Here is a 17,331-nt window from a genome sequence, read left to right as displayed (position 1 = left end):
TTCTTGTACATGCACTTCAGATTCATTATCTTTAGGAACACAGAGCTTCAACAAACAGGATCTACTGAAGGGATGACAAAATCGCATGATCAGATCGATACCAGTACTACCTTAGAATGCCCCATGGTGTTCATACCTCCTCTGACTATCATACTCTACAGTTAGTGAGCGAAGAATGTATGCTGCTTAAGCAATGCTCCAGTAATATCATGACTGGGGACATCAAGAATGAATCATCAGTGATCGAAATTAAGGGGGGTCTATTATAGTATTTAAATCTGTGGACAACTTCAATCTGTCATATTCAACATTAGGGTTATGACAAGAACCCCTTGACTTTCATCCTTAATTTTGACCACTGATCACATCACTGTACCCATGTTGGGAATTGAACCTTGTTGTTCTGCATGACAAATTTTATATTAGTTGAAAACTTTTCAAATCTCTGTCAATAACCAATGACTTAAAAGTTTTGGTTGTTTGTTTATTTTATTTTTTAATGCCTCACTCAGTAATATTCCAGGTGTATAACGGCTGTCTGTAAATAGTCTAGACCAGACAATCCAGTCATTGACATCATAAGCATTGATCTACCCAACTGGGGTACGACAACATGCAATAAAGTCACCAAGTCTGACCACTCGTTACTTTCAGTCGGGTCTTACATCAAGCATAGGTTGGTGGGGACCTACATTATTCCCTGGAATCCCCACGGGTCGACATACACGTAACTGTATAAGACTAGGAATGAGATAATATTAGGGTGGAACAGCCTACAAATTGAAAGTGGCTTCAATGTACAACAACACTACAAGGTAGGGAAACCATCCCTCTCACACAAGGTGAAGTGACATGAAGTCTGACCACGCCTCTCTGCGCTGACCTCAACTATTCTCCATACATACCAAACCCACTTATTCCCATAATAATGACCGGTATGCCAGGCCATTTGAGTTGATTACATTGTCAAATGCTATAAACCACACCAGTATGAGAGCTGGGTGTTAGACAAGGTACACAATATAAAGGCAACACTTGAACTGTTCCTGGGATTATTGCTACACCTATGTTTAAAGTACCCAAACAGGTGCTATTGAAAGCAGCTTAGAATTCTTGATCATGGAAAATATAAAAGACCTGCTCAAACAGTGTTTTCCCCACAAACATGACTGTTTAGTACAGGCGATCTGCTCTAAGTCACCTGCATGGGTGTATTCATGGAATGACACCATTTCAATGACTGACAAACCTCAAAAAGTATTTGTCAATAATACAAAGAACTTTAGTTGAAAAGGCAGGCGTCCATACATGTTATTTTTCTTAACAATATATTAGTGAAACCTATATCTAGACTAGTTTTTGTAACAAACTCCTTTCGAGTTCATTTAATTAGTTTCTAAAATATACATAAAAATATAATTTGTTATTTATAACATTTTTATTATTTTTTAGTATTTGGGACAGAAATTATTACACATACCAAATGTGTATGAACAGACCTAAAATATATGAATTATTAGGTCATATTTGGGACACATGCCACATATTGCAAGCTTGAAATCCTCAGTTCCAACAGGCAACTTGCTCTTACTGCATCATGATACCTCAAGTTTTCACACAATTATCACATCGCAAGTCAACAATTTGATATGATATGTTATATTATAAGTGTGCTGCCTGTATTGTGGGTGGGTGCAGTAACTTTCAGTGCATCGCAGAATTACTGCAGTATTTTCATCATCAGCCTGTGTGATTCTTTCTGTACAATGAAACATAACGTATTGTAGTCTAACATCTTGCATCAAGGAGGCCAAGTTGTCTAAGGTTCTGCAATTCCCTTTGCAGTGTTGCATCCCTTATAATTGTGGGTTCACATCCTGGTTCACCCTCATTATGTTTCTCGGTTTATCAGCACCATACCCATGCACGTGGGTTTCACCAAAGTGGTAAAAGCCTGAGATCAGCATCACTTTGGGATTTCCTCCCACATTAAGCTGGCACACCGTAATATAACTTGAATACTGTTAAAAACGGCATCAAACCCCAACTCATTCACTATCATAGTGTATCATGAGATTGTGTATCATTCAGGCCTATTGTATATGGATGCAGTCTATGACTTTTCCAACTAGTCTGAATCCCAAGTCTAGTAAAATTCTGCTTGGTCTACTAAGCTCAGTTGAGAGTTACTGAAATTTACTCTAAAAGCCAAGTTCGGGATTGCAGCCTTAACAGTTTTGGGCACGGACTGTGGATGTCTATTGTACTTTGCCAATTGTTGCGCATGATGCTTTTGGATAACTAGAAATATTTCCTCTGACAAGGAACCAGGAACCCTTCCTAAACATTACAATTGACAACACCTACATTTAATTTACATACCTTTCACTGTTGTTACTGATAACATTTTATATCTGTCCTAGATTACATGTTAAAATGTTTACCTAGTAAGGACCATAAGCATCCTGATACATGTACTTCAACACGCTTACACTAAATATATGTAAACTATAGGCTACAATTTATTCATTTTTACATTTTCATCCAAAACAAAATTTGATGGAGGATCTTATTTTAAATATATCGATATATTTTAAATAATCTGTTCAAAGCATCTGTGAGTGAGTGAGTGAGTTTAGTTGTACGCCACACACAATATTCCAGCAATATCACGGCGGGGGACACCATAAATGGGCTTCACACATTGTACCTATGTCAGGAATCAAACCCAGGTCTTCTGGTGATGACTGTCAATGGATGAAGTATGAAGTATGTTTGGTAGCATTAGGGTATATTTCATCAAGTGAAGAAAGTAGGCAATACACGAAGCGTTTGTTAGTCTGAAGGTATGTTTGTTTTCTGTTAAATGCCACATTCAGCAATATTCCAGCTATATGACAGTGGTCTGTAAATAATCGAGTCTTAATCAGACAATCCAGTGATTGACATCATGAGCATCAATCTACGAAATTGGGATATGATAAGATGCATCAACCAAGCCAGTGAGCCTGACCACCAGATCCAAACAGCCTTACGACAAGCAAGGGTTGCTGAAGGCCAATACTAACATGGATCTTCATGGGTATGATAGTCTGTAGGTAACTTATGGACAATTAAATGATTGGTAGGGTATTTGGAGGTGACATTTCTTTACCATGTACCATGGGCCTGTGGCCTTACAATACAGCAGGAACACACATATCTAATATCTAGTAAGGCAGGTAGGGATGAAGATCTAATAATTCAACTATAATGGCTTTAACAGGAAATTTACTTTTCTCCCACACTTGCCTGAGGAATGACAACATAGGCTTACAATCACAAATATGAAATGTCTCTGCCCTCAAGGATACCTCTAACACTGGATAACCCTAACGTAAAAAGTCAAGAAAAGAGGTGGAAAAGAAGGGGGAGATAACCGACTTATACCATGTGGGTCACATACGTGATGCGCTTTGCACAACGATGCAAAACCCTGAACTGAGGCTTGCTCCCCTCTCATCCGAATTGAATCGTCCAACCTCGGAATGTGAAGTGCTGGGGTCATTACGAAGAATAACAACCAGCCAAAACAATGGACATAACACACCCTGATAGTATAAGCACAAGATAACAATACAGATGCAATAGATCCTTAGATGATACAAAATAAATTGGAGAAAAGCTCAAGGGCCCCAGATCCCCTTGATTAAGAACACTGATACATCATCCAAAATCTGCTACCACACAAGATGTGGCAATATCCAGTGAGATTCTGAGGAGTAAAACAAGATGATGCACATATTCTTGTAGCTACATTTCAATACCTGATAACATGTCATGGCAAGAGGTAAGGTCAAAACAGAGAACCTGTATCTGCATGTTAGTGACACAATATCAATAAAGATTATAAGATAACACACTACACAACAGAAGGAAGCCAGCAATTCTCAAGAATAGAACATTCATATAACTCTGATAGCTGTGTTATAAATAACTACACATCAACAGTGTTATGACTAACAGTGTTGGTGTCCTTGAGGTTTTCCTGAAACAGTATTTGAATGTTTATAATATACATGATATCACTAAGATAACGACGACAAGGACCCCTTAACTTTCAACCTAAACTTTGAACACTATATAGATACAAGATATCTGTTATCACAATTATTTGCATTGCAAAATTAAGCATGAAAGTCAAGGGTCCTTGTCATAACCCTGATGTCAAAAGTTCAAGATTTAGGGGTCCCTAGAATAAAAGAACTGTAGGAAAAGACCTCAAGGACCCCCAGAACCCCCTTAATTATAAACTGATGATATTTTTTATGACTACAGAATATTATTTCCCATGGCAGAGACTAGTTCATGTAGCCTGAGCAGGTTCAGCTGGATGATCTTGGTGTAGGGACAGACCACAGACATCATAAATCTGTCTGAATGAGGGCAGGTAACTTTGAAGATGGGCAGACAACATTTATAGGTCATCTTTTGCAAGTTTTCAGTATTCATAATATCTAAATGCAGGCAGGTATCTTTGAACATGGGCAGGCAACATTTATACGTTACCCGACTGTCTGGCAGATAATTTTAAGCCAACTTAAGGATTCAGTTTTATAATAACTCCTTCCTGGGTTTTTAATTTTTTTCAAACGCTGCAGGAGAAACCATTTAATATCAGCTAGTCACGTGACTCTCAAACTACATGTCAACAAACACTAAGAGCTATAGAGGTTTGTACATGAACATGAACCTGACATGACTAGACACTTGTCCCTATCATATTCATATGTATCTAATGAATAATTAATGCAGTATAATTAATGCAGTAAAAGTTTTAGGCAAAGCTTTGAGCATGTACAGTGTACAATTCAAGTACGGACTCAACGTCCCAAGTTCACAACCACTCAGCTTGGTTGAGATAGTGATGGTCCCATATGATGTCTGTCACTTGTGACAGTTTCGGGAAGTAGGGGGAAATTAATCCAAAAGGCATCACTTCCAGGACACACATATCATTAGTGCGGTATACTTGTATATACAACTGGAGTACTTACGTTCAACTTGTACTTATGTTTCTTAAGCCAGGTCCCCATTGCTGATGATTTGGACGTTGTCTGGCACTCGTTAGTCGTACAGGCTGTGATCCGTCAGAATTGTTGCAATTACAGGAGACAAGACATCAAGTCTGTCATTGAATAATTCATCATCGCCCAAAGACACATTCCAAGCTCGATGAATTGTGTCACACCTATAAACCCTATCAGCTCTGACCTGATGAATAGTCAAGAGCTCCGATATACTATAGGTCTTGAATGACAGCTCAACACACGTACCCCTTGACAGGGGGTTTGGGGGCTGGTGAAATATCCGATTTGCCAATACAGTCACTGTTTGCCTAGCTGAAAGAACTGGGGCGAGCGTAGTTGTGTCACGATTGCTTCAGAGATACATTCACTGGTTGTATCGTGTGGTACATTCATATGTTGATATCGTGCGATACATTCATATGTTGAATGGTGTCGTACATTCACTGGTTGTATGATACATGCGCTACTTTCCTCTGCTGGCTGTGGTGGTGACTAACCTGTCTTCACCTGTAACATGGGCATTGTAATCTATACACACAGGAGACTCAACAAATGCTAAGATTGATTAATAAGCTTCATAACTTGATTATATCAGTAGGTATGAGTTTATCATTCATAAGACTGATAAACTATTATCAAGTGTTGATTCTAACATATTCCGTCTTCTAAGAAAGAAGGTACAAGTTTATCTTCATTCAAAAGACTGCTAAACTATTATCAAGTGTTGATTCTAACATATTCCGTCTTCTAAGAAAGAAGGTACAAGTTTATCTTCATTCAAAAGACTGCTAAACTATTATCAAGTCTTGATTCTGACATATTCCATCTTCTCAGTGAAATGATTTACCATCAGCTAACTGTCACTTACAAACACATTGGAAGATACATTATGTCCATGAAATAAAGAACTGTTATTCAAACATATTCTGCCTCTTCATAAAATATGAATACATCACTAGCTCTCGAGTCCAGTTTCAAGACATGAAAACATTGTTAATAATACACAATACTACACATAAGAATGTTGATTCAAACATATTACATCATTCAAACAGTATTAGAATATAGACATATATTAGACATATCAAATCTAGAAAATCTTGTGAAAAGTAAGATTTAAGCTTAACCAACAGAGAAATAAATCCTTTCAATACTACTGCTACACAAATATGACAGCTGGCTACACAACTTAAAAATTTAATCAACAAAGTCACTTCAACCATACATCATATAAATGGAAATAGAGAGAAGAAAAAAACCTGTCAGATCTCCACACTCATCCACAACCAACCAGCTTCCAGGTCGGGCAACATTAAACAAATCAAACCTACATGACCTTTACATGCTTCCAAGCACTGTTACAACATTTCTCAACTCCCGGATTCAAATTTCACAACATAGGAAGGCAATCACTCAACCAATGCATCCACAATGAAATAACCTATAAACGTACCTACATGGCTGTATTGACAATACCTGTTAGTCAGTAGGAACATGTCAAGGGAAACAAATAGAACACTTTTGTCCTGGCGTGACTACTGCCACCTTCCAATGCCTGTTATCAAAGAGCAGCTATGTGTTGCAATGACACAACCTCGCCTTATCATGGGTGGTGCCTTGCCTGACATGTGGTAGTTGGTAATCACGGGTCTTGTGTTAGTCATACTCTTACTTGTTTGTTATTATGAATGTTCCTGAAGGTCATCATAGCAATAGGTATCTACTCTCACGATTTCTGACTCTTCCTATTGAGTTTCTGAGAGTGAGGATGATTAATCAAGAGTACATTAGCATAGTCATGGTAAATGGAGCCCCTTTGTCTTGTCATCTAAGCAACACAGCATTAACTAAGCCATTTGTAGATTTCACTGGAATGGTGGGCATGGAATTGTATGCACCTTCATACATAATTTATGACTAATATCTTGTTAGATTATCATATCGAAAAATTTGTTTCCTTCAACACTATCAAATAGAAATATTTGTTTCTTACTACAATATCATACCAAATGTTTGTTTCTTACTACAATATATCGAAATATTTGTTTCCTACAATATAAAATAGAAATATTTGATTCTTACTACAATATCATACCAAATGTTTGTTTCTTACTACAATATATCGAAATATTTGTTTCCTACAATATAAAATAGAAATATTTGTTTCTTATACAATATCTACCAAATGTGTGTTTCTTACTACAATATATCGAAATATTTAAGACAAAATTGTTATGGATGAGCAACTTCTTTATTACAATTGGGTGACGTTTCGGTGTAGATTCTAACACTGTTATCAAGCAAATGATTTGCTTGATAACGGTGTTAGAATCTACACCGAAACACCGAAACCGAAACGTCGCCCAATTGTAATAAAGAAGTTCATCATTTGCTTGATAATGGTGTTACAATCTACACCGAAACGTCGCCCAATTGTAATAAAGAAGTTGCTCATCCATAACAATTTTGTCTTGGTTACCATCCCAACTTCTAAATGCCACTCAAAGAAGTTATCGAAATATTTGTTTAATACAATATAAAATAGAAATATTTGTTTCTTACTATAAAATCACATCAAAATATTTATATTTCAACTACAATATCATATCATGTTTGTTTCCTACTACAATATCATATCAAAGTGTTTGTTTCTTACTACAATATCATATCAAGTGTTTGTTTCTTACTACAATATCATATCAAAATGTTTGTTTCTTACTACAATATCATATCAAAGTGTTTGTTTCTTGAAACAATATTATATCATTTTTGTTTCTTTCTACAATATCATATCAAAATGTTTGTTTCTTACAAAAATAAAATATCAAAATGTTTGTTTCTTAAAACAATAAAATATCAAAATATTTGTTTCTTACTATAAAATCATATCAAAATATTTATATTTCAACTACAATATCATATCATGTTTGTTTCCTACTACAATATCATATCATGTTTGTTTCCTACTACAATATCATATCATGTTTGTTTCTAACAACAATATTATATCAAAATGTTTGTTTCTTACTACAATATCATATCAAAGTGTTTGTTTCTTATTACAATATCATATCAAAATGTTTGTTTCTTACTACAATATCATATCAAAGTGTTTGTTTCTTGAAACAATATTATATCATTTTTGTTTCTTTCTACAATATCATATCAAAATGTTTGTTTCTTACAAAAATAAAATATCAAAATGTTTGTTTCTTAAAACAATAAAATATCAAAATATTTGTTTCTTACTATAAAATCATATCAAAATATTTATATTTCAACTACAATATCATATCATGTTTGTTTCCTACTACAATATCATATCATGTTTGTTTCCTACTACAATATCATATCATGTTTGTTTCTAACAACAATATTATATCAAAATGTTTGTTTCTTACTACAATATCATATCAAAGTGTTTGTTTCTTACTACAATATCATATCAAAATGTTTGTTTCTTACTACAATATCATATCAAAATGTTTGTTTCTTACAACAATATTATATCAAAGTGTTTGTTTCGTACTACAATATCATATCAGAAATATAATTCCAAATAAGAATCTTTGAGCAGACAAGGTAATAGGACAGTCAACCATCACTCAGCCTGAAGGGGAATGTTCACTTACAGTCAGGTGTAACCCTGTACAGTGGCCTGGTATAATGAACCTACACCTGTATGAGCCACTGACACTAATGTCCTGAAAACATCAAATTTGATTTGTTCTGGTTGTTCTTGCTGAACACTGAAATCCCAAAGGTTATGATACCATTACAATGTACAATTCAGGGGCGTACTTCTCATCATTGCATACAGGCATTGGGAGTATCCTGTAGGAACTGGCAACATGGATATATCATTAAAAACTACAATCAAACTTGCTCAATAACATCTATACTGATAAAGCCCTCTCAATGAAGGGTTGGAAGGGGAGTAACTGAGCAATGCTTGGCTGGCATTGGTTACATTCATCTGTAAACCATGTGAGTGAGTGAGTGAGTGAGTGAGTGAGTGTCACTGCAGTCAGCAATATTCCAGATATATCATTGAGCGCCGGTAAGTAATAAAATCTGAACCAGACAAACCATTGCTTGACAGTTTGAGAAACATTCAGAGTCAGGGTAGATAATGACACACAGCCAGTTCACACATTAGAGTTGCCAAATCCTCATCTCGATCTTAAGTCAAACATAGGTTACTGAAGGACAATCTTCGTTAAGAGACAAAGTAGATAGCTTTACATATAGTACACATGTGGGAAATCTTCAATTAACAACTTCTGTATCCCAGCATACACTTTCATGAGATCACAATACAGTATCCGTCAGTTCGTAATAAGCGTGTTCGTTATAAACGTACTTTACTGTAGTATGTTAACAGCAAATCTTTAACCTAACACCACTAATTTCAAAGGGACTGATAGCAATATTAAAATATAAACCTTTATCTTACATTGTCTGAAGGTAACTGTGTTTTTCAGTACAAAACTGTTAACCTGTCCTAGTTAATGAGAATCAATCTAATACCGATGTATGTATCCTCCTATCACGTTGATAATGATTAATCAATTTTCTTTATTAATTGGGTTAATTGGGTGTCATCTCTGTATGAGGCAATTAATCACAACCACATACAACATGCAATACATCCTAAACCCTGGCTAGTTTCAGAGTGTGATACAGGGATGTCACGCTGAGACTATATCCCGTTACGAAATGTATCATAGTTCACAATACGATACATATTGCACCATCTAATTCGCAGCACAATTGCGTGAATTTTTTATATTTCCCAGGGCATAAATCAATAAATGACATCATATATAACAAGAGTGTCGCAACTCAATGAACCAGAGTAGTGCTTATTAAATGTGACTGTATGTTGAAGTTAAAAAACTTGTTCAAGATGATTGCTGATTGGTTATAATAGCGGAAGATGCCCGTTTGTAGTTGCATTTTAGAGATTGTCATGCTGTTTTAAATGTTCCATGTGTAAAATGAAATTGAATTTTATACAAATTGAAATAGGATTAAAATACAAATCGATATGGTGAAGTGTGCATCACGTATAGTAATGTCTGAGAATATTATTGAAGCATCGATGTAGAAAGGCATTTCCATTTGCTCTGTACAGTGGGATGAGCAGATTGGCAACAAAGTAACAGGATTATTGTATTCGACGTAATAAGTGCCCACAGCAACATTTGCTAAGATATTGCACCCGTTCCGATCGATCAATGTACACAAGACTTATTTATGCGTGTATAATACCCACTAGTGTGTTATATGCACTCTTTATTATGGGCAATTAAATTCTGGAAAAATATATCTGTCGTACATAAACATTTCAGGCTGTCAACATAAACTATGAAATTTATCATTCAACTCTGTTTTTTTCACCAAAATAATATTCTAATAACTCATTTTTAAACAACAACCTGATCATTTGCCTTCTAAATCAAAGTAAATGTATTCCTAATTCAGTGGGTGAGCTTCACGCTGCTTTGAACAGTATTACAGTTTATCACAGCATGTCAGCTAAATGTGGGAGGAAAGCCCGATATGATGTCAGTTGCAGACGTTCCACTTTTCTGAAACCCACAAGCATGGGTATGGTGCTGACAAACCTTGAAACCTAATCTGCATGAATCGGGATTCAAGCCCATCTTTAAGGAGGATTAATTAGTTGCTTAAGTTCAGAGGACCTGCCTTATATGAAGCCATGAACAAGAGAGTCTGTTTTGGGCAAGAAACAGTTAATCTGGGCTGTCACTGAAAAACTATGTGGAAATTACAGATCATAAGGAATGACTCCCTTTAATGGTTCTACTGCGATGTGTGTATGTTTGGGTCACACTCTTATCTCAATTAATGAACTAATTCATAGATAAGATTTCATTCAACAAACAAGCACAGAGAGACAGGGATAGATTTAAGCAATTTACAGTGAGCTTGCTAGTGTGCGTTATGTTGGCCAAACCTGTTGGCTAGTCAATTATCTAAACTTAATCCACCTTAATATTGAGGGCATGTTGGTGTGTCTATTTGTCAGTTTGATGAGACATTAGTCATGAGAAACATGTTGACAGGTTCAAGGAAATAGGTTGAAAGAACAGGAACTCCTTATAAATATTGCACAATACTAAAAATACAGTTTGGACAAAAAAATTCCCCTTCTATCCGACAGGTTTTAAGATAGTTTTGCTCTGATGTAGATTTGTGACATTATTAAGCCATGTTATGTTCAACATCAAAAACTGTACAGTAATGTATGCATAATATAGTGACTATGAACCTATTGTTCTGCTATTCAAGGATGAGAATGTTGTTGTTTTTGAAAAACACTCAAAGGTAGAGTGGGGTCTGGGAGACTATATGATTTATGTATATTTTGTATTGTGACAGCATGTATCACAAAAGTGACCCTTGACGTCACAAAATTTGTGGAATTATGTAGATCCGCTGAATTTTCTCATCCCTAGTTGTTGTATCCCAGCAAAAGGGAACATGCAATACGCAATGATAGAAGTATATCTGTGTGCTCTTTGAAGTTTAAATGTGCGAACAAGAGGATCCATCTTCGTACTCAGTCAATGTTATTTCAACATAAGTTACATAATACATGTGTAATTGGTTCTTATACTGAAAATATACAAAGTACTTTTTTTTTTAAATCACGATTTTTGTGAGTACCCAGCTGGCACCAGGAACCTATTTTCACTGTGTTTTCACAATTTTAATCATATTTATCAATAAATTTAAGAATTTCGAACACTGAATAAGGTTATGAAATTCTTTCAAATTCAACAGGGATTTAAACCCCTATTTTTCAATATGTTTTAACTGTGAACAACTGTACAATCCTCCTACTGGTATTAACCATAAGAAATCATGCCTATCCTCATACTTCTGAGAAAACAGAAATGTCTGGTAGCTAAGTGTGCCTTCTGTCATTGTAAGTTTTACATGCAAAATTGGACCAAGAGCAAACAAAAAATGGAGGATACTACAAAAAAACCTGACTAACCATTATTCAAGCATGCAAACAGATCATCACAAACCTGGAAATGGGAATGCCAGTTTGCTCAAGCTGCATACAAAATGCCATGTAAGAATTGCTTCGATTTTGGTCAAGAACATGTGTTTTCATCTTAAGTGTTTTGTGGAAAGTTGACATAAAAACAGTATTCTGTATGCTTACACTGTAACAGTAGTCAGTATATGTTTCAATCCTAACATGACACCCCTGAATTAATCACCATTGTTCAAAACCTGTTTTTTTTAAATTACACAAGGTTGCCTAACAGTCACCTTGTTAAGTCAGCTGAGTAAATGTTCTGGCTACTTCTGTTCACCCCTTAAACCCTTGAGCAAACACGGTCATGTCAGGGTACAGATGGGTGGAGCAAGCTCCCAGACAATATCCCTGCTCAACACACAACATTGTTCCTGACATTGATACTAGAATTTCTTCCTCTCCATAAAATTCAAATTCAGCCCTGTACAATCAATAAACATGGATTCACTGAACAAACACACATGGTGCAGTGTCCTTTGGTTTACATCTATTGAATTCCTCTCCTGTTTACATACACAGAACCATAGGAAAGAAATCATTATGATAAAAAGTTTTATGGTGTGAGATACTAAAAAACGTGAGTTATTGAATTTGTTATTTGAGTTGGATATGATCGTGCGATAATGAACATAGGTTTTTTTTGTTCAGAAAAAAATTGGTGCAAACAACAGGCTGTGATTATCTATATTTGGTCTCATTTAGTGGACACAATCAAATAACCATGGTAACCTTAAATATTTGAACGATACAAGAATCATCAAGCTTTGTACTAAGATACCCACAACATACATGTGACTATCCAAGAAAAAAGAAACTAAGCATAATAATAACTTACACAACATGCTCAATGTATACTGAATACATAATCTGTTAACATGCTCTGGACTCTTGATGTAACTAACCATTGAATCTTAGTTCCCATGGAGGGACCAAGGCCCTTTTCAACAAAAGTGGTCCTAGCATTTAAGGTGATTGTAACACCCATACTTTAACATAGGCCTACAATCGCTATAGCACAAGGATCGCTTTGCAAAACGAGGCCTGGTCCCAATTGCACAAAGTGATGTAAGCACTAGGACTATTTTAAGTCTGCATTGGAATGTGGGAGTTAAAGAGTCTTAGCTCTAAGATTGATAATAGACCCTAAGCACACCATTACCTGCTTATTGAGAAACACACACACACCTAATTTCTAACATAAGTTTGATAACTTCCTTGGTAACTTTTCAAGTGAAACAAAAACCCAATTAAAAAGATATTCAGTATGCAATAGGTACCAGTAATTCATTCACGAAGCCTTGAACTAGTTAAGCATTGAACGGAACAGCTTTCACACTTGATTGTATACTAAGATTGCATATCACTGTGACTGGATCCTGGTTGACTAGGGGAGTATTTAAATATCAAGTTTACAACACAGATACATTTAAACCTCTCAGACTACTCTCATAACAAATCAGTATGACACAAGAGGAATTATTCTTTATAAACCAAATCACGTTTTGCATTTAAAAGATGTTCTACTATTTGTAACTTCCCATTTCGCGTTCTTTATTATACCCGACTCTCTTAATACCCTAATACCCAAGGGGATTCCTGGTAAGGATAAATGGTCCCCAGCAGCCTATGCTTGTTTTAAGAGGTGACTAAATGGATCTGATGATCAGGCTTGGTGGTTTGGCTGAATATGTGTCATCCTCCCCTATAACATGGAGCGATGATCATGACATCAATCACTGGATTGTCTGGTCCACTCTGGTTTAATTATCTTCGGCTCGATGTGCTGACGCTGTAACCGTTGGGATTCCCTAACACCTGTGTAACATTCTTAAAATTGCTATCCATGTCTGTGATTGGTCAACAAAAATCATCTATATTTCAAAGTATCCACTCGGCCCCTACAACCTCAATGGGAAAGTGAATGAATGATTGAATAGTTTCTCCATACTATTGTCATCAATGATATGTGTCTCTGGGACCAATATGTCAACCTGTACCAGTCAAACCAGTAGTTGATAGGTGAGAAAGAATCCACACATTCTGACATAACTATCTGCCCTAGTGTCCCCAAGGGGCCTTGAGATAAGCAGAGAAATCTGGGTCAAGAGAGACACAGAGCTCAGGAGTGATAATGGAATAAAGGGAATAATGTAGTTCTACATCAGTCCCTAGAAAACTATTCCTCAATAGGAATCAACTGATAAACCCCATGACTGAGTATGCACCTGCACTATAACTAGTACAAGAGTGAAATGCGTGTATCAAGTTTATGTTGAAAGCACATTATCACTAATGCAGACATAAAACATGAAAATTAAATCAAAGTTTGCCTCATTAATCTTCCTCCTATAGAATGTTCACATCAAAGAACGACTAAAAAGAAATCCCTGAGAAAATATCCATAAATGCAACACATAACTCAGAGTGAGTAATTCCTCCGCTACCGAGAGCCATGGTAGACATTATAAACTGAAAGCTACAAGACATCTATGGACTGATAACACACACACAAAACCAAAAAAAATATTCAACAACATTACAGCATGGTAAATGGAAACCTGAGGTAAATGAGATAAATTTGCACCGAACTGTCCTATTCAATAACTAGCCCTGGGAGTCTTGATTGTCTCAACTCACATGGTCAGATATTCAGAATGACAGAACATGTTTGAATCAACACACAGCACCTGTTTCTTCGGTCTATTACCTTATTTGATAAAATTGGACAAATATGAAATATTCTTGAGCAATACCGTAACAAGTGGCATCTATGTTGAATAAAAAACATCATGAAAAAACTCCAATTACCCAAATGACACATATTCAGATTTGACAGATACGAGATGCTAGCTTATTAGAGAAATTGATATAACAACACTGGTGTCAACCATAAGAAGATAGTGAAAAAATAAAATCACCTGCAGATGAGCTGTTCGGTCTGTCATCCAACTAACAAACCCATCGGAATGGGAACAAATTCCTCGTTTTTCTGTCAAGCTTGTAAATCCCACCTCTGAGTGCCTGACAGCATGTGTGAAATGTGAAGGGGCACTCAAAAGATTTAAAAGTGCACAGAGTCAATGTTAATACCGTAAAGTTCACTTGTAGATGACAGGACTTGAAGGAAATATTCACAAAACTGCTACTGCTTGGAGAGGTTCCCCAATTTCAGTGACATCTCCACACCCGCCCATCCACGAAGATGGGGCTGTTCTCGACTACTGTTAGGTAGAACGCAAATAAGCAGACGACAACTCCTTGGGTCACACTCGAGTGAACAGGACAGGTTGGAGGCCGGTAGCAGCCTGGGGAGGAACTGGCTTGTTCACTTGTTGCTATTAAAAGAAACCTGAATGACGACCTGATGCTCACTCAAGCATGGAAGCCGGCTGAGAAATCACATTCTCTCTTGAACAATTGTTCCCTAATACAATACCCTTCAACACGATTAGGCACATTCCACAAGAGGTTGAAGCTATGAGTGTTTTGATATGGAGCAATTACAGTCTGTCTGAGAGTCACTGAACATTTGTCATGTGAACTGCCAGAGCATATAGCTACTGTATGAGTTCAACTGTACATTTAAATTGGAGATACTGGATCTGCCTCCTTTTACAAAGAACAGATTTATGTTCTGATGAACCCTAATCTGATGCTCACAGTGCCCTTAAAGCAAACAAGCAGTATACCATGTATACGGTCTGTTTAACTCTTCTAACATTTTACCTTAAAAACGTACACACATTTTCCGTCACTGCATGAACACTTTAAAATTTCCATTAAACAATTCAAGAAGGAGAGTTAAAATAAACTCTGAATACAAATTCCAACATTACATATATAATCACCACTGCGCAGAATTCCGTCAATTCAAGATGGGGAGTTACAAAATGTGAAAAGAAATTCCGTCATGATTGTATGATCATCACTGCATGAAAATTAAAAATACTGCATAGAATTAACTCAAATCAAGAAAGAGACGTAAGAAACACAATAAGAAATGCCAAAACCACATATATGATCATTTATCAAAGCGCTGTGGATGTATTAGATCATCATCAAACAAGTCTGTTGTGGGATGGTCCAAGATGTTGCAGGTTAAATAACTGTGCTCACAAAGCATGCAACACAAACACGCCTTGGGACTATTTACTGTTGAATTTTAAAATATGACATGGTCTACCTACCTAAAGATACAGTACAAAGCGGTAGATATTTGAAAGGTTCCATTTGAAGTGAAGAATAAAACTAACAATGTCTCAAGAGAATGAGGGTGAAGCAGCTTAAAGTTTCTCTTATTACATGTTACCAGATGAATTTGCAGAAGCAAGTAAGTGACACAAGTTTCAAACGTTCATGAATTCAAAATCACTCATATGGTAAGGGGAATGTGTGATTTTTTCATGTCATTTTTATCAACCAGCGATGTGCAGCCGTGTTAGTGTGGGCGACACCAAGAATGGGCCTGTCACATTGTACCCATCGAACCTGGGTTTTCGGTGGTGAGCCAACACTTCACCACTTACAATGTTCTTTAGTTAAGGGGTCCTGGGATCCTTGAGGTTGGCTGCAGATGTGTTTGAATCCAGAGACCACCAAACATTTAAACTTTTAAGATTAGGACCACAAGACTTTCATGTTTAACTTCCAACACTGATACTGACCCTAGTTCCTGGTTTGATTTTCCGAAAGTTAAAAGCATACCCAACTTAGAGTCTTTGTACGGGACGATGTCCACGATGTACCACCTTTCCCCACTTTGATAGAAGGAGGCTATGTAATAATAAATTGAAAAACGTTCATTTGTATTGTGATGTAGCGTTGTAAAGGATGCATTGATTGACATTACAACTGAGTGCAGCTTGTACCCTGACCAACACTGTATTGACTGTATCGCCTTACTGTGATATACTCACCGCCAAGAGAATAGAGAACCACAGAAACACATAGAGAAGTAAAGAAGAGATGTTTCCAAAGTGTATCACTAACAAAACTAACAAGCAGCCAAGCTTAAGTGTTACCACATTACGTCTTTATTCTTATCATGATATGCTACACATGATTTCCAAGTTTACACGCTAATCCTGCACAAGACAAATGGTACATCTCAAGTCATGGATCTGTGATGTCACATGTGAAGGGTAGAGGTGTAACGATACGGGAAGGTTGAGATACGACGCG

General features: G+C 36.4%; 1 protein-coding gene across 6 annotated transcripts in view; it reads right to left on the bottom strand.

The window, feature by feature from the left end:
- The window catches only part of LOC139450731 (ubiquitin carboxyl-terminal hydrolase 38-like), a 64,006-nt gene that overhangs the window by 26,033 nt on the left and 20,642 nt on the right, over positions 1-17,331 (bottom strand). The window contains exons 1-2 of one of the 6 annotated variants that reach the window (XM_071232537.1): positions 15,069-15,366; positions 5,037-5,576 (exon numbers count right to left, since the gene is read on the bottom strand). The exons of 1 other annotated variant lie outside the window; for it this stretch is intronic. In XM_071232537.1, the coding sequence (XP_071088638.1) occupies positions 5,037-5,075 (39 nt within the window). In that variant the 5' untranslated portion in view covers positions 5,076-5,576; positions 15,069-15,366. 4 more of the 6 variants (XM_071232539.1, XM_071232538.1, XM_071232541.1 and 1 more) reach the window with 4 other exon arrangements.

Source organism: Haliotis cracherodii, unplaced genomic scaffold (assembly GCF_022045235.1).
Source record: "Haliotis cracherodii isolate W230 unplaced genomic scaffold, xgHalCrac1.p SCAF_8, whole genome shotgun sequence".
In the NCBI taxonomy this organism is placed as follows: Eukaryota; Metazoa; Mollusca; class Gastropoda; order Lepetellida; family Haliotidae; genus Haliotis; species Haliotis cracherodii.
This window is presented reverse-complemented; position numbering and strand designations above follow the sequence as displayed.